Raw genomic sequence first — 23,530 nt, 5'->3', positions numbered from 1 at the left:
TGAACACCCTGGGACCACGGCATATTAATCCTTAACCACAAAGCTATGGGAAGGAGGGAAATGGGCCTGCATGTAATGTGATTAGAGCATGGCTGATTTGAACACAGTTTCTCTTCTCTGAATCTCCTGCCAGTCAGCCAGCCAGCCAGTCAGTCAGTTAGCCAGTCAGTCAGCCAGTCAGTCAGTTACTCAGCCAGTCAGAGTTGCCATTCAGTCAGTCAGTCAGCCAGTCAGCCAGCCAGCCAGTCAGCCATTCAGACAGTCAGCCAGTCACTCAGTTAGCCAGTCAGTCAGCCAGTCAGTCAGTCAGCCAGTCAGTCAGAGTTGCCATTCAGTCAGTCAGCCAGCCAGCCAGTCAGTCAGTTAGCCAGTCAGTCAGCCAGTCAGTCAGAGTTTCCATTCAGTCAGCCAGCCAGTCAGTTAGCCAGTTAGTCAGCCATTCAGTCAGCCATTCAGCCAGTCAGCCAGTTAGCCAGTCAGTTAGCCAGCCAGTCAGCCAGCCAGTTAGCCAGTCAGCCAGCCAGTTAGCCAGTCAGCCAGTCAGTTAGCCAGCCAGTCAGCCAGCCAGTCAGCCAGCCAGTTAGCCAGTCAGTCAGCCAGTTAGCCAGTCAGCCAGTCAGTTAGCCAGCCAGTCAGTCAGTCAGCCAGTTAGCCAGTCAGCCAGCCAGTTAGCCAGTCAGCCCAGTCTGAGATGAAAAACAAACCACACACTGCAGTCCCCCCATCATCACCTGCCATGCGCTCCGCTCACGTCTACTCTCTTCATACACACGTCATCAGCTAGCCCCACCTCATTCATTATTGAGCTGGCCTGGTTAATTCATCATGTTTTGAATCAGGCAGCCTGGCCAGCTTGTTTTATATATGACTACTGTACTAGCATGTCTACTAAGGGAGAGTTCCCGGAAACGAGGCTCAGTTGGTTGTCTGTGTGGACTGGAGTGGCCACACTGTGAGTATGTTTAAACCATGTCTATGGACATCACTGGAGGTTGGTGGCACCTTAATTGGGGAGAAGTGGCTTGTGGTCATGACTGGAGCAGAATTGTGGAATGGTATCAAATACATCAAACACTTGGTTTGCAGGTGTTTGATACTATTCCATTTTCTCTGTTCCGGACATTATTATGAGCCATCCTCCCCTCAGCAGCCTCCTGTAATGGGCTTGAAGAGGACCAGGGTCGAGGGGAAATGGAGGGACACCAGGGTCGAGGGGAAATGGAGGGACACCAGGGTCGAGGGGAAATGGAGGGACACCAGGGTCGAGGGGAAATGGAGGGACACCAGGGTCGAGGGGAAATGGAGGCACACCAGGGTCGAGGGGAAATGGAGGGACACCAGGGTCGAGGGGAAATGGAGGGACACCAGGGTCGAGGGGAAATGGAGGGACACCAGGGTCGAGGGGAAATGGAGGGACACCAGGGTCGAGGGGAAATGGAGGGACACCAGGGTCGAGGGGAAATGGAGGGACACCAGGGTCGAGGGGAAATGGAGGGACACCAGGGTCGAGGGGAAATGGAGGGACACCAGGGTCGAGGGGAAATGGAGGGACACCAGGGTCGAGGGGAAATGGAGGGACACCAGGGTCGAGGGGAAATGGAGGGACACCAGGGTCGAGGGGAAATGGAGGGACACCAGGGTCGAGGGGAAATGGAGGGACACCAGGGTCGAGGGGAAATGGAGGGACACCAGGATGTACACTGAGTGGCCACATGAGATTCAGCCTTAACAAACCTAGCACACAAACCTCTATACCAAGAAATGCTCAGAATTTTCTAATTGTCTGAAAGAATGTCCCTCTTTTGTGAAGAGTGATGGTGCTGAGGAATTATGTGAATGTGTCACATTATTTCCATCGACGTTAATGCCTAAGGGTTACCACAAGTTGTATTGTGGGTTTGTAATGCCACTTACCTTGAGTAGGAGATGGTACTTTAGTACTCTCTGCATGGGCACTACCAACAGGTCCTGGAGCTTGAACTTCCCTTCCTGCACCTTCATAGTGCACTCCTACCAAAACAGAACTTTTCACAATACATATACTACACTGAACAAAAATATAAACACAACATGCTACAATTTCAGTTATTGTGTTGTGACAAAACTGCACATTTTAGAGTGGCCTTTTATTGTCCCCAGCACGAGGTGCACCTGTGTAATGATCATGCTGGATTGTCTTGGCAAAGGAGAAATGCTCACCAACTGGGATATAAAGAAATTTGAGAGAAATATACTTTTTGTGCATATGGAACATTTCTGGAATCTTTTATTTCAGCTCATGAAATATGGACCAACACTTTACATTTTGCGTTTATATTTTTGTTCAGTATATAATGCATTCCTACAATGTATCAGAACATGGAACTGTGTATACCAGGGATCATCAACTAGATTCAGCCGCAGTGTAACGTCCGTCGGTAAAGGTCGACCAAGGCGCAGCGTGTGTTGGGTTCATCATATTTTATTTAACGGTGAACCAGCAAAAACCAAAACAACACAACGAACGAACGAACGAACGAACGAACGAACGAACGAACGAACGAACGAACGAAAAGTTTTGCAGGATACTCACAGCAATACAAAAACAAGATCCCACAAACACAGGTGGAAGAAGGCTGCCTAAGTATGATTCCTAATCAGAGACAACGATAGACAGCTGCCTCTGGTTAGGAACCATACTCGGCCCAACACAAAGAAATACAAAACATAGAATGCCCCCCCAACACCCTGACCTAACCACATAGAGAAACAAATCCTCTCTCTCAGGTCAGGGCGTGACACGCAGGCTGATTTTTTTTTTCTTGAATGGATGGTCAGGGGGACGGAACACAATACAAACATTTCTATTCTGCAAATTGACCGCAAGAAGATAATATTTTTGCTCAGAAAACTTGGGGGGCCAAATAAAATAGTGCATTCCAACAACAGTACCAACAGCGGTGTCCCTAGCCCCTACCACTTAGACAACAACTACACCAAGCCATTCAGACTGATACGGACATTCCTCCCTCTCTCTGAATAATAGCCATAACAACGTCCTTGCTACTGAAAATATAAACAACCAGCCATATAGCTGCTTTATAATGCATTGAGTAAGACCATGAGCCATCGTAACCCAGTAGATACCGAATGCTTTCCTCTGCTCTACAGAAAGAGACGTTCATTGTTCACTGGGATTATCAGGCCTGATGTCTCTCTCTCTCCTGAGGGGATAACTCTGATTCTAATCCACTTTAAAAGCCACATTGTTGTCAGTGTGTGTGTGTGTAAGCGTGTGTGAGTGCATGCATGTGTGTCTGTGTGTGTGTGTGTGTGCGTGCGTGCCTGTTTGTGTCTGTGTGTGTGCGCATGCATGTGTGTGTGTGAATGCTCCGAGAGTGAGGCTGAGCAGGGAGAATCAATTCCAAAGCCCTTCTATATGTCAGACAACAGGGTGATAATCATCTCCATTATGTCAACAGCTCCCAGACCCAATATCAGGCTTTCCCCCTATCCTACACCCTAATCTAATGTACCCCAATCCCCCACTTCACCACAGAGCTACTAGCCTTCTATCACTAGTAACTACCCTTCTCCTATCGTCACTTCTGATTTTGGTTTGGGTTTCGTTTTCTACAGAGAAGTTACTAGTTGACGTTTTCTGTGTCCTCTCTCGGACACTCTCAAAGCCTTCCAGTAGCCTTTGGTTTTATTTCCAGACAGTCAGCTGCAATCAGCCGTGGTAAGGATGTATTAGTGTGGTTAGGGCTGACCGGGAGGTACTTGTCCCTCAGTGACAGAGGGCAGTTAGAGACTGTACAGTACTGTAGATCTCTGAGTGAGTTTCGCTGTGTTAGGAGGACATCCCCAGGCCTCAGGGCCAGGACCTAGGGACCTGTCTTCTACTGACACTAGTTGGGAACTGGGTCAGAGATAAAAACTCGGAAATGTGCAACCCAGCAGCATGGCTGGGCCAGCAGTGGGCCATGATTTGATCCAGCAGGGGATTCCAGGTTCATCAGATCTTGCAGGACACTGCTGTTTGTCCTACTAGAGTATAGTAGCTTTAGACGGAAGCCAAACTATCATTGTAAAATGGAATGATTCAAAACACCAAGGCTGGTTTTGAAGCAACTTTGCTCCAATGTTAGGCAGATATCAGCTGGGTGGTAAGGGAGGGTGATGGTATATGTGTGTGTTTGGTTAGTGTACCTCTACTTTCATCTTGACGTCCTCCCGCGTGGTGATGAGCTCATCCAGTGTCTTCTGAGCGGTCTCCATGTGGCTGCAGTACTGGCCGTAGATCAGCAACCTGCACACAACATTACATCACCACCTTTATTCTCACTCTTACGCTTTTATTACAAGCATATATTGTATTCTATTGTAGGGTTCCTGCAAAGGGTACACAATATCAACACAGTTCATCATAGACCAATATGCTTTTGACTCTAAGGACCAGTTTATTAGGTAATAACACATTGGGCCTTTGCCACTAAGGAGGAGTAAGCCATGCTAACAGAGTTAGATATCAAATAATTACTACAGTATTAAACAGTTCAGTGGGTGACCCATTTGCCACCATAGGGGGCAGATGTAAAATGCATATATTAATAGGAAAGTAATACATGAAGTGTAAAGCCAAGGCAATATTTTGAAGAATCCACGAGTCTACCCAATAAGTCATAATTATAGTTTAATTACCGTACACTAATGAAAGATAGTGATTCTAATATATTGCTTTGAAGAGTTCTCTTAGGCAGAAAGTGTGTTCATTTGGGCCAGTGAGGTTCATTAGATGGCATAATGGGCACCTGACACACATCGCTTCATCCAGGAACGAGTCCAACGTAATCTTGCCTAGAGGATGGCACCGTGCGTGGCACAGATTTCTCTCTATCCTTTTTCAAAGTAGGGCATTGGCACGACGGGCAGCGCCAAGCCCCTCTGACGCTTTTGACAGTCTCTCTCTTAATTTGGAGCGGAGCAGAGCTGCCATTTTTAAGGTCTAATCATGTCTCTGACAGATCCTTGACGGTGACAAGAGCACTGCTACAGAGAGCTGGGAGACGTCTCCCATGTTTTTAAACAACGGTGGTTATCTTCTTCTTTCAATTCAACTACTACAGAACTTCACTAAACCTTTTAACTTAATCCTCAACTTTCAGCATAAGCCACTAATAGAGTGCTTTGACAATAGGAACTACCCTACCCACTTCCTTCCCCAAGCATCTTACAGAAACAAACCGCCTAACTAAGCACCTTCAGATTGCACAAACCCATTTACAATGCCTACTAACTTATCCAACCTCTCATCCAGTGTCTGACTATCTGGCCGGCTCTCTCCATCCCTAAACCCCAGTAATGCCTGGATGGTTGGAACTCAGGCCAAGCAACGTAGCTATGGCCACCCACTGTGAGGCTCCCTTCCTGGGCTTGGGTCAGAGACAGCGAGGCCTGGGGCTAACAAGGGCATGATTAGGGCCTGATCCACAACCAGGAAGACGGCTCGTCTCCTCTGATGAAGATTAATGGGGGCCTTGGTCAATAATGAGACAGCAGCCAGGCAGAGGCAGTTAGATCCAGCATCCTGAGGGTCCGGGGACAGGTGTCACAGACCTAATTGAACATGAAGGTCTTATTTTACGAGGCCATTTCAGGAGCGTGATGTTGAAGGTGGAGGGACTGGTGGGGAAAGTGATATTGTGATGAGTGTGAGACAATGGATTACAGGTACGTTAGACACACACTGAGACTAGACACAAGGTTTTGAATCATTTTGAATATAAGAAGAATAAGACAGACAGACAGACAGACAGACAGACAGACAGACAGACAGACAGACAGACAGACAGACAGACAGACAGACAGACAGACAGACAGACAGACAGACAGACAGACAGACAGACAGACAGACAGACAGACAGACAGACAGAAAGCAGGAGGCGAGGGAGAAAGATACAGACAAAACAGGAGGAGACAGATGAAGAACCTGCACAAGAGATGAAGAGCTCAGCTGGTTGGGGGGTTAGGCAGCGTTCACAGCAGGGTTTCCTGTAGCCTGTGTAGTGTGTCTGGGACAGTGCCTCTGTGCCTGAGGGCCCACTTTCTGGAGCTCCTCCACCACCACTAAAAACACTCCTAAACCAGGCAGGAGAGGCAGCGAACATAGGCCATCCTAACAGAGACATTTGTCCCCTGCCCAGTGACAGGCCTCAACGTGGGACACAGGGCCTGCTCTGACAATGACACAGCAGAGAGGACATGTCACAGTGTTAATGCTAATACTTACAGACCCCTCTGATAACAGGCTTTCTTGTTGCTCCAGTTCTAAAGGAGAGTCACTGTCTTTGTTCTCCCAGAGACAGGCAGTGGAACAAAGGGGATGATTACACACACACACACACACACACACACACACACACACACACACACACACACACACACACACACACACACACACACACACACACACACACACACACACACACACACACAAAGCCATGTACACACAGACATAATTAGCCCGTGAGACACTGACAGGCACAGCCTCTCCTGATGTCTGGACACATCTCACTGGGAGACATGTGCAGTTAAGCTCCCTTAGAAACCAACAGGTACGACTTCTCTTTCCCTTTAAAGTTCTATGTTTCATTCCTTTGCTCTACGAGTGAGTGAGTGACTCAGTCTCTCTCTCGCTCTCTCTCTCATAGGTGAATTGCACAAGCATAAGAATCTGTGCAATTCTACTCTTAAGCTAACCCTGAACCGTCATGTTAAGAGTAGAGTAACTGATCCAAGAGTGGTAAGGATAACTCACAGGACGGACTGGTAAAACAATATGAGCCACCACTGTATAAAGCAGACCTCAACACCACAGAAATACCATGGACTGCACAGACGACTGCTGATGGACACATTCCCTTCATCTCTCTCATATAAACGAATGCATAACTGGACGGAAATGACTGTAATGAGGGTTCTGTTAACCAAACGATGTTCTAATGGCCATACAGACTGGATGATGATGATGAGTCAATTGGGATTCTATTTTAGACAGTTTAGACATTTTAGACAGCATGGATCAAGGCCCCAAAGGGAATGAGCTCTCTATGATGTTCAAGCAGCACTTTGTCTACACGACGGCTTCCGCCAGGCCCTCAAAGAGCTTGACGTGTCATGGGGAAAAGGTGTTGAAGTGAAGCGGAAAATGTCCTGATTCACTTGGCCTCTGCCGCTTCTGTTGCCTGCCAGTCTCGGGGGTAGCAGCGCCTGTCAAGACGTGTCCTAGACTAAATGTCCTACTGCAATGTGACAACGGCAAGAACCAAACAGTCTAGGGTTGTATTCATAAAGTACTAGAGAGGGACAAGAGAGAGGGAGTGAAGGCGGAAGATGGACGGTAAAAAAAGCTTGTTGAGGAAACAACCCCTAAACGCCAGTCGCTTTAGACTGAGGTCTCCCGTGGGAGAGAGGGAGATTTTCCTCAGTCAGTGCAGTGTAAATTCCCTCTTTAAATTCCTCCTCTCTCTCTTCCGGTCAGTAATATCGCCCCTGCTGCAGCTACACAGTCTCTCATTATGGGAACGCCGTCATGCACCTTATTTCAGAGAAAATACAATTTGGAGTAACTGCTCTCCCCACCTCTGTAGGGAGTCTGCAGTGGCATTGGAATACAGTGTCAGGCTGGAGAGGAAATCTCCCAGCAAATCAGAAGTGACAGGCTGCAGAGAGAGGTAATGATATTGTCTGACACGAAGCATTGGAACCTCCTCACCTCCACTGAACAAATCCAGCACACAGCAAATGGAGGGGAACGCTGGCGGCGCCCTCTGGTGAAACACCTCTCTGTTTGCCTCTAAGTACATATTACAGTGTTATCAGGGGTGCGGATTACTCCGGAAATGAGATTGGGGTTTGGGAAAAGTGGCAAGCCACCAATGTAAGGTATGGGAAACCAACATGGGGAACACTTAAAAAGGTAGTCTGCCTTCCTCTAAACAGTACATTAAGCCTGTCACCAAGCCTTAGGACCTTTTAGAAAAGCTGCCATTAGCTGCAGTGCTGTGGAGAACATTGACATTTTCATCATTCACTGGGCGCAGCAATGACAACTTGAAAAGCTTTTTATTCATTTCTCAAAGAGAAAAGAAAAAGCTGGCCGATTGTTGCAAAGGTCACTGGGACTTACAAGTGGAGATAACAACATTAATTAAACGAAGCCGGTCCTTAGAACCAATCGACAAGGGGCTTTTATGAGAATGGATTCATCTGAGTGGTGCCAAATCCCCGGTTCTCCAGGCTCTGTTACTGGGTAGAGAGCCAGCCACTCATAGTGAAACAACTGGAGCTTGTCTGTCAATCATCTCCTGAATACCAAAGGCAGCTGACACACGGTTCAGCACAGCACCGTGTAAATCAACTGAATCATTTACCCAAAATACCCTCCTGTTCCACATTCAGTAGAATGTCACAGAAGGTAAACATTAACATTCCCTGTCGTTGCCATCTTTCAGTGCTCTGGTGATGGGAGGGCGGGAGGGAAGAGCTGTTTAGCCTGTTGCTGAACAGCATCAGCTCCTAGTTATGGCCCATGGTCGAATTATGGGCCACCGCTTTGTCTGCCAGCTGATGCTACTTAAGGCCTCCACATTACTATGCCGTGTAGGATTAGAGTTGTGACTTGTAGAAGGTTGAACCTCCCTAAACGGCATAGTAATGTGGAGGCCTTCAGTAGCATCAGCTGGCAGACCAAGCGGTGGCCCATAATTAGACCGTGGGCCATAACTAGGAGCTGTGTAGTGACCTAAAAGTGTAGTATTTCAGTAATGCATTAGTGAAGAGCCCACATCACAGGCCTGGTTTAGCATAGCGTGAGAGAGTTGAGATCTACGGACAGCTCAATCAGATCAGCAGTGTCAGCAAGTTGGGGAGGAGGAGTTTGTGTTTGTGGAGGTAGTGGGGCAGATTGGGATAGAGAGTGTCGTCGCCGTCACGCTAGCCCTGTTGTGATGCAGCTCTCCAAGCTCCCCGAGCAGCCCTGCAATGAGATAATTACCTACACAATCTGACAAACTGAAACTATACAAATCCATTGCTGTCTGTTTGGGGTGGCGGGACGGCTGCAAGCATACAGTACATCGCCCTTACCAGGTGTTTACTGTAATCAGATCACCATCCAGTGTACACACAAACATGCTCATTCACACACACACACACACACACACACACACACACACACACACACACACACACACACACACACACACACACACACACACACACACACACACATATATACTTTGGGAGGTTTGGCTCCAGCTCCATGTGAATGTCCTAGAATAAGTCTGAATCAGGACTAACATTCCTGGAGGGCTGTCATGGCTACATCCCGTCATTACCAGAGCCATTATTACAATGACCTAGTGAGCAGCGCAGCGGGAATCACAACAGTACTCCACCGTTTGCATGCAAATCATCATCCACAGTACTGTACTGCAGCTGGAGTGTTCTAGAGCTCTGACTGCCTCCTCTTCTATCCACTGTGTTTCATGAACATAGTAGAAGACAGGAATCCATGTCAACAGTATACACACCCTACACAGAACATGTAGAGGCTGCTATCCTCCTAACTAGGTTATTTTCTTTATTACAGTGCTACAGACCCAGTCAGCTATTTGCTTACATGCGTTTTAAATGAATTGACTTACTCCGTTGAAACTAATCCCATTTAGCCAGTCTTATCAGGAAATCGTGCATCTAAATCCAACTGCATGCACAAAGGGCAGGACAGGGAATACTGATCACACACACACACACACACACACACACACACACACACACACACACACACACACACACACACACACACACACACACACACACACACACACACACACACACACACACACACACACACACACATCTCCTTGAGGTTACTAACCTTTCCTTGAAGTCTATGAAGATCTTCCCCAGACCATTGCCTCCGCTCACCATGTTGAGGTCGATGGCCCTCAGCAGAGCAAAGTGGACCTTAATCACATCCTGTATGGATCCAGCACAACCACACTTAGCATGGTGGCACACTTCTTAACACAACCTCTACCATCAACACTGACACAAGGATCACTCTCATCATCACCAGCATGTACTCACCTCCAGATTTACAAAGATGGCCCCCATGTCTTGTGGACTTAGAACTTGCTTCAGGGGAATCATATAATTCTGTACAATACCAAAACAGCAGTAGTGAAATTAAAATACACAGGTAATTTGACCATGCATTTGTTGCTGAGAATTTTCCTGCCCCGCAAGAAAAGCAGATTAGCTTTATGATTTACATAAATAAACTGTAAATGCACTCTAACACACGGTTACATTAACAGTATTGCACTTTTCATGCAGCCTACTTTCGGCCAGCTAATAGCCCAACCACCGATCAATCAACATTATGGACTAAACGTTCAATTATTCTACGGTGACAATATCGGTCAAATGAAGATCCTACATCTGAGTTGTGCTTGACTCAAGCTGTTGATATTGTAGATACATGGGTGGTAGTGTAAAGGTGTGAATAAAACACCAGTTCAATTCAATGGCATGCGCTAGACACCAAAGAAACTCCATCTCAAAACAGGCTTCAGTAGAACGTGGTACTGCTAGCCTAATCCCTCTCTTAGACACACGGACGCGTGCGAGCTGTCCGTTTAGAGTGCCTATGACATGCTGTGAATGCCGAGCACTGATTGTGTTTGCTAAACCGATGTTAACTGGCGCACACTTTCCCTGTTGTTTGACTAACGTCATTGTATGCTTGTCACATTACATAATCTTAATGATAACAAATAGATCTATTAAAATGCAATGAAGAGATGACAGCTCTATTAACCCCAACTCTAACAAGCCCTCTGATTATAAGAAGGTGATTCTGGTTTAATTGGCTCAGCAAACACAAACACACCTTTAGTCTAATGGAACCACTGGATATTATTGACAAAAATATATTTCTCATCATGGAGAAGCTGCTGTTTAACCGCTGATCTAAACATCATTTACAACCTTGGGAGAACTGTTTGTGTGTATGTGTGTGGGTGCGAGTGTGTATCCATAGAGCCCTGGGGATCGGTCTCTTCCCATGGGACCGTGCCAATAATAAGCCCATCGACCTGCTCCACTGACATTTGTCCTCTCCAATGAACCTGCCAATAGCTGACATTTCCACACCGCTCCCTGCCTGTGTGTTTGACACAGGAGACGTGACAAAACATACCTACTCTAGCAGAAAGCTACAACCAACACTGCCAGCCACCCTCCGCACACACACACACACACACACACACACAACTTCTCCCCACCTCCGTCCCTCACCCACCTTCTCAATGTCCTCCAGCGTCTTGTAGTACTTGGCCTCAGTCTCCTGGATCTCCACTAAGCAGCAGTGTCTCTTGTCGTCTTCTGTCATGCCCATTTTCTGTGGAGGTAATTAACGGCAGGAGAACTGAAGCTGGGCTGACATTTTGTCATTGTATGACACGTCACTAACAGTGTGGTTCATGTGGCTAATTGTCTAATGATGGGTCTCAAATGCATGGGGCTGCTATTTAGTCATGCTCTGACAAGGTCTTTATTACAAATCATATTGTACTGTACACATCCTGTATACACTGTTTACCATTCTATACAATGTACAATATTCATCATCCAAATGGACTTCAACATCTGCCGAATTAATGAGGTAACAAGGACACACGAAGGACGCAATGTATTTCCCCTTTGAGTTTCAGCTGCCAATAGGGAGTTGTGACTGTAAACAGAACAGAGCCCGCCACCCCCAGAGGCCCCGCAGGACTGCATCCAAACCCCTCAATGGGAATTTGATGGGCATTTTTAATGAAATGATCCCAATTCTCCCTCCTCACTGCACTCCTACATGATCCAATAGAATATGATACTTCTGATGAACTGTAATTGCTGGGACCAGGTTGTGTAACGCGAGCCGATTGTCCGTGTTGTGGGAAAGCGGTGACATAAACACTGGAACCGAGGCTTTGTATGAGTTGACTGCTGGCTGGCTTGCTCATGGCCAAGTGCTAATGAACATATGTGTATGTAGCTCTGTATCAGGGGAACATCTGGGGCCAGCCACAGAGCAGAGGAGAGCAGAGACAAGCCGGGGAGCGTGGAACGGCCAAGGCAAACGTAGCCGCCGCCACATCCAGACTTATTTGACCACGCAAACAGGCCCGCCATTAGGGCGAGGAGGAGAACGAGGACAGGGAAAACAAACAGAGGAACACAGAGCATTACTCATAGGGCCTACGGTTTGGGGGGTGGCGGGGAGCGGAGTGGGAGGCTGGCTAGCCTAACAGCATCAGATCAGTGAATCACAACGTAATGCAAAACTGAGAGACAGTTGAAAAAAAATTACTAATAAAAAACATCTGTGAATAATAATACGAACGTGCAAAAATATGACATCATCTCCGTCTCAATTGTCTGTCAACAGTCTTGGTTGTTGTGTTGAGAGGAGTATTCATTCTATTGTGTCATCTGGAACTGGGCTGAATGTTAATTAGCAGTTCTGATAATACAATAGGGGGATAATCAAGTCAAACCACAGCCAATTAGAGACTCCCAGGCCCAGATCCAGCTGGGTAACAGAAACCACCCACCCAACCAGGGAGCACCGCTACAGAGCTGCCATAGGAACTGATGACAGCAGCGTTTTATTGAGAGGCTGGATCGGGGTTTTGATCTGGCATGTGGCGGCTTTTGATGATGTCATACAGAGAGACTGTCATGTTGTTGACGGTGGTATGTTGACGTCACGGTGAGTCACACACACATAGGGGCAGATAGGGTTTCCCTTGACCTGTGCTGTGCTGTAGGTCATTGATCTGAGGGGAAGGGGGTTGTGGGACACGTCTCAGACAGACTGTTGGATAGAGCCGGATGACAGATCGGTGAGTCAGGGCACTTACCTGCATGTATCTGATCTGCAGCGTCAGGAAGGGAAAACACAGCAGATGAGCAGGGCAGGACACACACCGACAGATAGATAGCATCATAGGTCAGAGAGGTCACACACACACAGAGACAGACACACCCAAGCACACGGATAAAGAGACAAGCAGAGACTGACATAAACACAAGCCAACACAAAGCTCTCACCATGGGTTGCCGTACTTCCACCTTGATGATGTCCTCGTAGATGTCATCTCCATCATCCTCACAGGGAACACAGTCGTAGATGTCATCCTCCCCCACGTCATGCTCACTAGGGAACACACACACACACACACACACACACACACACACACACACACACACACACACACACACACACACACACACACACACACACACACACACACACACACACACACACACACACAGTCAGTTATCCAATTTCAATTTCCTTTGAAAGGGTAGGCACTTAACACTGAAGGTTAACCACAACATAGAAATCAGATTTGGCACTTGACACTTAGTTGAGTGCTAAAGTAACTGTTGGTCCCCATTAGCCATCATCAGCAGTGCTGAGGAGTCAGGCAGTCAGTCCACAGTGGTGGTCTATGTCTGTTTCAACCACACTTCACACTGAGGACTCTTCACAACTACTCCACAAACATGCCTCTCTACCGTACCAAGCCCCTTACTATCAGAAGTTGAGGGTCGGCCCAGTAGATAACAATGTAGTGAGATCCCATTAAGGGCTGAAACAGAACAGATCATGGACAACAACCGAAAAGCATGAATTGAAAAGCATTTCTGTGCATTAACTATGGGGGGGTTGTGTTCATTAACTATAGGGGGAGTTGTGTTCATTAACTATGGGGGGAGTTGTGTTCATTAACTATGGGGGGGAGTTGTGTTCATTAACTATAGGGGGAGTTGTGTTCATTAACTATGGGGGGAGTTGTGTTCATTAACTATGGGGGGGAGTTGTGTTCATTAACTATGGGGGGAGTTGTGTTCATTAACTATGGGGGGGAGTTGTGTTCATTAACTATGGGGGGGAGTTGTGTTCATTAACTATGGGGGGGTTGTGTTCATTAACTATGGGGGGGTTGTGTTCATTAACTATGGGGGAGTTGTGTACATTAACTATGGGGGGGTTGTGTTCATTAACTATGGGGGGAGTTGTGTTCATTAACTATGGGGGGGTTGTGTTAATTAACTATGGGGGAGTTGTGTACATTAACTATGGGGGGAGTTGTGTTCATTAACTATGGGGGGAGTTGTGTTCATTAACTATGGGGGGGAGTTGTGTTCATTAACTATGGGGGGGGTTGTGTTCATTAACTATGGGGGGGAGTTCTGTTCATTAACTATGGGGGGAGTTGTGTTCATTAACTATGGGGGGGGTTGTGTTCATTAACTATGGGGGGAGTTGTGTTCATTAACTATGGGGGGGTTGTGTTCATTAACAATGGGGGGGAGTTGTGTTCATTAACTATGGGGGGGGTGTTGTGTTCATTAACTATGGGGGGGTTGTGTTCATTAACTATGGGGGGTTGTGTTCATTAACTATGGGGGGGTTGTGTTCATTAACTATGGGGGGGCATGTGTTCATTAACTATGGGGAGGAGTTGTGTTCATTAACTATGGGGGGAGTTGTGTTCATTAACTATGGGGGGAGTTGTGTTCATTAACTATGGGGGGGTTGTGTTCATTAACTATGGGGGGAGTTGTGTTCATTAACTATGGGGGGAGTTGTGTTCATTAACTATGGGGGGGTTGTGTTCATTAACTATGGGGGAGTTGTGTTCATTAATTATGGGGGGTTGTGTTAATTAACTATGGGGGAGTTGTGTACATTAACTATGGGGGGAGTTGTGTTCATTAACTATGGGGGGGTTGTGTTCATTAACTATGGGGGGGTTGTGTTCATTAACTATGGGGGAGTTGTGTACATTAACTATGGGGGGGTTGTGTTCATTAACTATGGGGGGAGTTGTGTTCATTAACTATGGGGGGGTTGTGTTAATTAACTATGGGGGAGTTGTGTACATTAACTATGGGGGGAGTTGTGTTCATTAACTATGGGGGGGTTGTGTTCATTAACTATGGGGGGGAGTTGTGTTCATTAACTATGGGGGGAGTTGTGTTCATTAACTATGGGGGGAGTTGTGTTCATTAACTATGGGGGGGAGTTGTGTTCATTAACTATGGGGTTGTGTTCATTAACAATGGGGGGGAGTTGTGTTCGTTAACTATGGGGGGGAGTTGTGTTCATTAACTATGGGGGGGTTGTGTTAATTAACTATGGGGGGTTGTGTTCATTAACTATGGGGGGGTTGTGTTCATTAACTATGGGGGGGAGTTGTGTTCATTAACTATGGGGGGGGGGTTGTGTTCATTAACTATGGGGGGAGTTGTGTTCATTAACTATGGGGGGAGTTGTGTTCATTAACTATGGGGGGTTGTGTTCCTTAACTATGGGGGGGGTTGTGTTCATTAACTATGGGGGGAGTTGTGTTCATTAACTATGGGGGGGTTGTGTTCATTAACAATGGGGGGGAGTTGTGTTCATTAACTATGGGGGGAGTTGTGTTCATTAACTATGGGGGGAGTTGTGTTCATTAACTATGGGGGGGTTGTGTTCATTAACTATGGGGGGAGTTGTGTTCATTAACTATGGGGGGGTTGTGTTAATTAACTATGGGGGAGTTGTGTACATTAACTATGGGGGGAGTTGTGTTCATTAACTATGGGGGGGTTGTGTTCATTAACTATGGGGGGGTTGTGTTCATTAACTATGGGGGGAGTTGTGTTCATTAACTATGGGGGGAGTTGTGTTCATTAACTATGGGGGGAGTTGTGTTCATTAACTATGGGGGGGTTGTGTTCATTAACAATGGGGGGAGTTGTGTACATTAACTATGGGGGGAGTTGTGTTCATTAACTATGGGGGGGTTGTGTTCATTAACTATGGGGGGGAGTTGTGTTCATTAACTATGGGGGGAGTTGTGTTCATTAACTATGGGGGGGTTGTGTTCATTAACTATGGGGGGGTTGTGTTCATTAACTATGGGGGGAGTTGTGTTCATTAACTATGGGGGGAGTTGTGTTCATTAACTATGGGGGGAGTTGTGTCCATTAACTATGGGGGGGTTGTGTTCATTAACTATGGCGGGGTTGTGTTCATTAACAATGGGGGGAGTTGTGTACATTAACTATGGGGGGAGTTGTGTTCATTAACTATGGGGGGGTTGTGTTCATTAACTATGGGGGGGAGTTGTGTTCATTAACTATGGGGGGAGTTGTGTTCATTAACTATGGGGGGGTTGTGTTCATTAACTATGGGGGGGTTGTGTTCATTAACTATGGGGGGAATTGTGTTCATTAACTATGGGGGTAGTTGTGTTCATTAACTATGGGGGGGTTGTGTTCATTAACTATGGGGGGAGTTGTGTTCATTAACTATGGGGGGAGTTGTGTTCATTAACTATGGGGGGAGTTGTGTTCATTAACTATGGGGGGAGTTGTGTTCATTAACTATGGGGGGGTTGTGTTCATTAACTATGGGGGGGTTGTGTTCATTAACTATGGGGGGAGTTGTGTTCATTAACTATGGGGGGAGTTGTGTTCATTAACTATGGGGGGGTTGTGTTCATTAACTATGGGGGGGTTGTGTTCATTAACTATGGGGGGGTTGTGTTCATTAACTATGGGGGGAGTTGTGTTCATTAACTATGGGGGGGAGTTGTGTTCATTAACTATGGGGGGAGTTGTGTTCATTAACTATGGGGGGGTTGTGTTAATTAACTATGGGGGAGTTGTGTACATTAACTATGGGGGGAGTTATGTTCATTAACTATGGGGGGAGTTGTGTTCATTAACTATGGGGGGGAGTTGTGTTCATTAACTATGGGGGGAGTTGTGTTCATTAACTATGGGGGGGAGATGTGTTCATTAACTATGGGGGGAGTTGTGTTCATTAACTATGGGGGTGGTTGTGTACATTAACTATGGGGGGGTTGTGTTCATTAACTATGGGGGGAGTTGTGTTCATTAACTATGGGGGGGAGTTGTGTTCATTAACTATGGGGGGGGTTGTGTTCATTAACTATGGGGGGGGTTGTGTTCATTAACTATGGGGGGGTTGTGTTCATTAACTATGGGGGGAGTTGTGTTCATTAACTATGGGGGGGTTGTGTTCATTAACTATGGGGGGAGTTGTGTTCATTAACTATGGGGGGGGGTTGTGTTCATTAACTATGGGGGGGTTGTGTTCATTAACTATGGGGGAGTTGTGTTCATTAACTATGGGGGGAGTTGTGTTCATTAACTATGGGGGGGAGTTGTGTTCATTAACTATGGGGGGGTTGTGTTCATTTACTATGGGGGGGTTGTGTTCATTAACTATGGGGGGATTGTGTTCATTAACTATGGGGGTGGTTGTGTTCATTAACTATGGGGGGAGTTGTGTTCATTAACTATGGGGGGAGTTGTGTACATTAACTATGGGGGGAGTTGTGTTCATTAACTATGGGGGGAGTTGTGTTCATTAACTATGGGGGGAGTTGTGTTCATTAACTATGGGGGGGTTGTGTTCATTAACTATGGGGGGAGTTGTGTTCATTAACTATGGGGGGGAGTTGTGTTCATTAACTATGGGGGGGGTTGTGTTCATTAACTATGGGGGGAGTTGTGTTCATTAACTATGGGGGGGTTGTGTTCATTACATATGGGGGAGTTGTGTTCAATAACTATGGGGGGAAATTGTGTTCATTAACTATGGGGGGGAGTTGTGTTCATTAACTATGGGGGGGAGTTCTGTTCATTAACTATGGGGGGAGTTGTGTTCATTAACTATGGGGGGGTTGTGTTCATTAACTATGGGGGGAGTTGTGTTCATTAACTATGGGGGGGTTGTGTTCATTAACAATGGGGGGGAGTTGTGTTCATTAACTATGGGGGGGTGTTGTGTTCATTAACTATGGGGGGGTTGTGTTCATTAACTATGGGGGGTTGTGTTCATTAACTATGGGGGGGGTTGTGTTCATTAACTATGGGGGGGCATGTGTTCATTAACTATGGGGGGGTTGTGTTCATTAACTATGGGGGGGAGTTGTGTTCATTAACTATGGGGGGAGTTGTGTTCATTAACTATGGGGGGAGTTGTGTTCATTAACTATGGGGGGGTTGTGTTCATTAACTATGGGGGGAGTTGTGTTCATTAACTATGGGGGGAGTTGTGTTCATTAACTATGGGGGGGTTGTGTTCATTAACTATGGGGGGAGTTGTGTTCATTAACTATGGGGGGTTGTGTTAATTAACTATGGGGGAGTTGTGTACATTAACTATGGGGGGAGTTGTGTTCATTAACTATGGGGGGGTTGTGTTCATTAACTATGGGGGGGTTGTGTTCATTAACTATGGGGGAGTTGTGTACATTAACTATGGGGGGGTTGTGTTCATTAACTATGGGGGGAGTTGTGTTCATTAACTATGGGGGGGTTGTGTTAATTAACTATGGGGGAGTTGTGTACATTAACTATGGGGGGAGTTGTGTTCATTAACTATGGGGGGGTTGTGTTCATTAACTATGGGGGGGAGTTGTGTTCATTAACTATGGGGGGAGTTGTGTTCATTAACTATGGGGGGAGTTGTGTTCATTAACTATGGGGGGGAGTTGTGTTCATTAACTATGGGGTTGTGTTCATTAACAATGGGGGGGAGTTGTGTTCGTTAACTATGGGGGGGAGTTGTGTTCATTAACTATGGGGGGGTTGTGTTAATTAACTATGGGGGGTTGTGTTCATTAACTATGGGGGGGTTGTGTTCATTAACTATGGGGGGGAGTTGTGTTCATTAACTATGGGGGGGGGTTGTGTTCATTAACTATGGGGGGAGTTGTGTTCATTAACTATGGGGGGAGTTGTGTTCATTAACTATGGGGGGTTGTGTTCCTTAACTATGGGGGGGGTTGTGTTCATTAACTATGGGGGGAGTTGTGTTCATTAACTATGGGGGGGTTGTGTTCATTAACAATGGGGGGGAGTTGTGTTCATTAACTATGGGGGGAGTTGTGTTCATTAACTATGGGGGGAGTTGTGTTCATTAACTATGGGGGGGTTGTGTTCATTAACTATGGGGGGAGTTGTGTTCATTAACTATGGGGGGGTTGTGTTAATTAACTATGGGGGAGTTGTGTACATTAACTATGGGGGGAGTTGTGTTCATTAACTATGGGGGGGTTGTGTTCATTAACTATGGGGGGGTTGTGTTCATTAACTATGGGGGGAGTTGTGTTCATTAACTATGGGGGGAGTTGTGTTCATTAACTATGGGGGGAGTTGTGTTCATTAACTATGGGGGGAGTTGTGTTCATTAACTATGGGGGGGTTGTGTTCATTAACAATGGGGGGAGTTGTGTACATTAACTATGGGGGGAGTTGTGTTCATTAACTATGGGGGGGGGTTGTGTTCATTAACTATGGGGGGGAGTTGTGTTCATTAACTATGGGGGGAGTTGTGTTCATTAACTATGGGGGGGTTGTGTTCATTAACTATGGGGGGGTTGTGTTCATTAACTATGGGTGGAGTTGTGTTCATTAACTATGGGGGGAGTTGTGTTCATTAACTATGGGGGGAGTTGTGTTCATTAACTATGGGGGGAGTTGTGTTCATTAACTATGGGGGGGGTTGTGTTCATTAACTATGGGGGGGTTGTGTTCATTAACAATGGGGGGAGTTGTGTACATTAACTATGGGGGGAGTTGTGTTCATTAACTATGGGGGGGTTGTGTTCATTAACTATGGGGCGGAGTTGTGTTCATTAACTATGGGGGGAGTTGTGTTCATTAACTATGGGGGGGTTGTGTTCATTAACTATGGGGGGGTTGTGTTCATTAACTATGGGGGGAATTGTGTTCATTAACTATGGGGGTAGTTGTGTTCATTAACTATGGGGGGGTTGTGTTCATTAACTATGGGGGGAGTTGTGTTCATTAACTATGGGGGGAGTTGTGTTCATTAACTATGGGGGGAGTTGTGTTCATTAACTATGGGGGGGTTGTGTTCATTAACTATGGGGGGGTTGTGTTCATTAACTATGGGGGGAGTTGTGTTCATTAACTATGGGGGGGAGTTGTGTTCATTAACTATGGGGGGGTTGTGTTCATTAACTATGGGGGGGGTTGTGTTCATTAACTATGGGGGGGTTGTGTTCATTAACTATGGGGGGAGTTGTGTTCATTAACTATGGGGGGGAGTTGTGTTCATTAACTATGGGGGGAGTTGTGTTCATTAACTATGGGGGGGTTGTGTTAATTAACTATGGGGGAGTTGTGTACATTAACTATGGGGGGAGTTGTGTTCATTAACTATGGGGGGAGTTGTGTTCATTAACTATGGGGGGGAGTTGTGTTCATTAACTATGGGGGGAGTTGTGTTCATTAACTATGGGGGTGGTTGTGAACATTAACTATGGGGGGGGTTGTGTTCATTAACTATGGGGGGGGAGTTGTGTTCATTAACTATGGGGGGGAGTTGTGTTCATTAACTATGGGGGGGAGTTGTGTTCATTAACTATGGGGGGAGTTGTGTTCATTAACTATGGGGGGAGTTGTGTTCATTAACTATGGGGGTGGTTGTGTACATTAACTATGGGGGGGGTTGTGTTCATTAACTATGGGGGGAGTTGTGTTCATTAACTATGGGGGTGAGTTGTGTTCATTAACTATGGGGGGGGTTGTGTTCATTAACTATGGGGGGGGTTGTGTTCATTAACTATGGGGGGGTTGTGTTCATTAACTATGGGGGGAGTTGTGTTCATTAACTATGGGGGGGTTGTGTTCATTAACTATGGGGGGAGTTGTGTTCATTAACTATGGGGGGGGGGTTGTGTTCATTAACTATGGGGGGGTTGTGTTCATTAACTATGGGGGAGTTGTGTTCATTAACTATGGGGGGAGTTGTGTTCATTAACTATGGGGGGGAGTTGTGTTCATTAACTATGGGGGTGGTTGTGTACATTAACTATGGGGGGGGTTGTGTTCATTAACTATGGGGGGAGTTGTGTTCATTAACTATGGGGGTGAGTTGTGTTCATTAACTATGGGGGGGGTTGTGTTCATTAACTATGGGGGGGGTTGTGTTCATTAACTATGGGGGGGTTGTGTTCATTAACTATGGGGGGAGTTGTGTTCATTAACTATGGGGGGGTTGTGTTCATTAACTATGGGGGGAGTTGTGTTCATTAACTATGGGGGGGGGGTTGTGTTCATTAACTATGGGGGGGTTGTGTTCATTAACTATGGGGGAGTTGTGTTCATTAACTATGGGGGGAGTTGTGTTCATTAACTATGGGGGGGAGTTGTGTTCATTAACTATGGGGGGGTTGTGTTCATTAACTATGGGGGGGTTGTGTTCATTAACTATGGGGGGATTGTGTTCATTAACTATGGGGGTGGTTGTGTTCATTAACTATGGGGGGAGTTGTGTTCATTAACTATGGGGGGAGTTGTGTACATTAACTATGGGGGGAGTTGTGTTCATTAACTATGGGGGGAGTTGTGTTCATTAACTATGGGGGGAGTTGTGTTCATTAACTATGGGGGGGTTGTGTTCATTAACTATGGGGGGAGTTGTGTTCATTAACTATGGGGGGGAGTTGTGTTCATTAACTATGGGGGGGGGTTGTGTTCATTAACTATGGGGGGAGTTGTGTTCATTAACTATGGGGGGGTTGTGTTCATTACATATGGGGGAGTTGTGTTCAATAACTATGGGGGGAAATTGTGTTCATTAACTATGGGGGGGAGTTGTGTTCATTAACTATGGGGGGGGGGTTGTGTTCATTAACTATGGGGGGAGTTGTGTTCATTAACTATGGGGGGGTTGTGTTCATTAACTATGGGGGGGTTGTGTTCATTAACTATGGGGGGGTTGTGTTCATTAACAATGGGGGGGAGTTGTGTTCATTAACTATGGGGGGGAGTTGTGTTCATTAACTATGGGGGGGGTTGTGTTCATTAACTATGGGGGGAGTTGTGTTCATTAACTATGGGGGGGGGTTGTGTTCATTAACCATGGGGGGAATTGTGTTCATTAACTATGGGGGGGGGTTGTGTTCATTAACTATGGGGGGAGTTGTGTTCATTAACTATGGGGGGGGGGTTGTGTTCATTAACCATGGGGGGAATTGTGTTCATTAACTATGGGGGGGGGGTTGTGTTCATTAACTATGGGGGGAGTTGTGTTCATTAACTATGGGGGGGGATTGTGTTCATTAACTATGGGGGGAGTTGTGTTCATTAACTATGGGGGGGTTGTGTTCATTAACTATGGGGGGGATTGTGTTCATTAACTATGGGGGGAGTTGTGTTCATTAACTATGGGGGTGGTTGTGTTCATTAACTAAGTGTAAGTGCCATTTAGCATACAGTCTTATCCAAGGTGACCTACAGTCATTCATACATTTTACATATGGGTGGTTCCGGGAATCAAACCCATTACACTGGCGTTACAAACAACATGCTCTACCAACTGAGCTACAAAGGACCACTGTGTGTGTGTGTGTGTGTGTGTGTGTGTGTGTGTGTGTGTGTGTGTGTGTGTGTGTGTGTGTGTGTGTGTGTGTGTGTGTGTGTGTGTGTGTGTGTGTGTGTGTGTGTGTGTTTATGTAAGTGTGTGTGTTTATGTAAGTGTGAAACAGAAGGGACCCAGTGACCTCCCTAGAAGCTTCAGCGTACATTCAAGAATGGAGACGAGATCAAATCAGCACCCGGTTCCACGTGTGCCTCCTCACCCCAGTGACAGCATCAGTGGCATCCATCAGCCCACACTCAGCCATCGTCCTCTGGGGCACACACAGTCTCGTCTCAGCCCGGACCATCTTAAACCAGCCTGACAACCACACAAGGTGTCCTTCCCTGCCCATGACTAAACCACTTCTTCCTCAGACGGGAACAGTCAGGAACACACAGCTAGCTATATGCTGTGCTGGTTCTATGGTTTCATGGTCGTGACGGGTTCTACCAGCACAGGCAGACGGCTCACCTTAGACCACCACAGAGAGCTTCCTCAAACCACCCTCCCCCTCGCTTTCGCTCTCTCTCTCTGTTTTAGCCACATCTGAAGCCTCTGTCGAACATCAAAACACCATTCTATGCCAATTCTCGCCTCCAGGAAACACGGAAATCCTGAAAGGCTCAAAGCTGTTTGTTCCCTTCAGCCATTTTCTGAGGACAAAAGATAACACAGCAAAGTGAATTGCACGCCTGCTCCAGGCATTGTAGGAATGTGGCTAGTTTGACTGTTAAATACAGCGTAACAGAGGGAATAAAAGGCAGTGGTCTAATGAATATATTGAAACTCATTAGTTCCACAACATTTCTGGAGTTGTCTACCTACTATACTGTATATATAATAACACCCAGACGTGTTACTCTGTGACCTGGAGGATAAGGGAAAGTGGGGAAACAGTTTCTATTGGTTTTGGACCATAATGACTGAATTAACATTAATTAGTAGAGATGCCAGGATTGCACATGCTCTGACTGTGTGTGTGTGTGTGTGTGTGTGTGTGTGTGTGTGTGT

The 23,530-nt window shown here is 46.3% G+C and overlaps 1 protein-coding gene across 9 annotated transcripts in view; it reads right to left on the bottom strand.

Moving 5' to 3' along the window:
* The window catches only part of LOC106563223 (guanine nucleotide exchange factor VAV2), a 242,976-nt gene that overhangs the window by 18,843 nt on the left and 200,603 nt on the right, over positions 1-23,530 (bottom strand). For 5 of the 9 annotated variants that reach the window (XM_014128593.3, XM_014128595.3, XM_014128597.3 and 2 more), the window contains exons 5-11: positions 13,150-13,255; positions 12,960-12,974; positions 11,351-11,449; positions 10,135-10,203; positions 9,923-10,023; positions 4,192-4,291; positions 1,915-2,010 (exon numbers count right to left, since the gene is read on the bottom strand). In XM_014128593.3, coding sequence (XP_013984068.1) covers positions 1,915-2,010; positions 4,192-4,291; positions 9,923-10,023; positions 10,135-10,203; positions 11,351-11,449; positions 12,960-12,974; positions 13,150-13,255 — 586 coding nt within the window. The remainder of the gene's footprint in view (positions 1-1,914; positions 2,011-4,191; positions 4,292-9,922; positions 10,024-10,134; positions 10,204-11,350; positions 11,450-12,959; positions 12,975-13,149; positions 13,256-23,530) is intronic. The other 4 variants (XM_082958193.1, XM_082958195.1, XM_014128600.3 and 1 more) reach the window with 1 other exon arrangement.

Source organism: Salmo salar, chromosome 11, assembly GCF_965601325.2.
Source record: "Salmo salar chromosome 11, fSalSal1, whole genome shotgun sequence".
Classification (NCBI taxonomy): Eukaryota; Metazoa; Chordata; class Actinopteri; order Salmoniformes; family Salmonidae; genus Salmo; species Salmo salar.
This window is presented reverse-complemented; position numbering and strand designations above follow the sequence as displayed.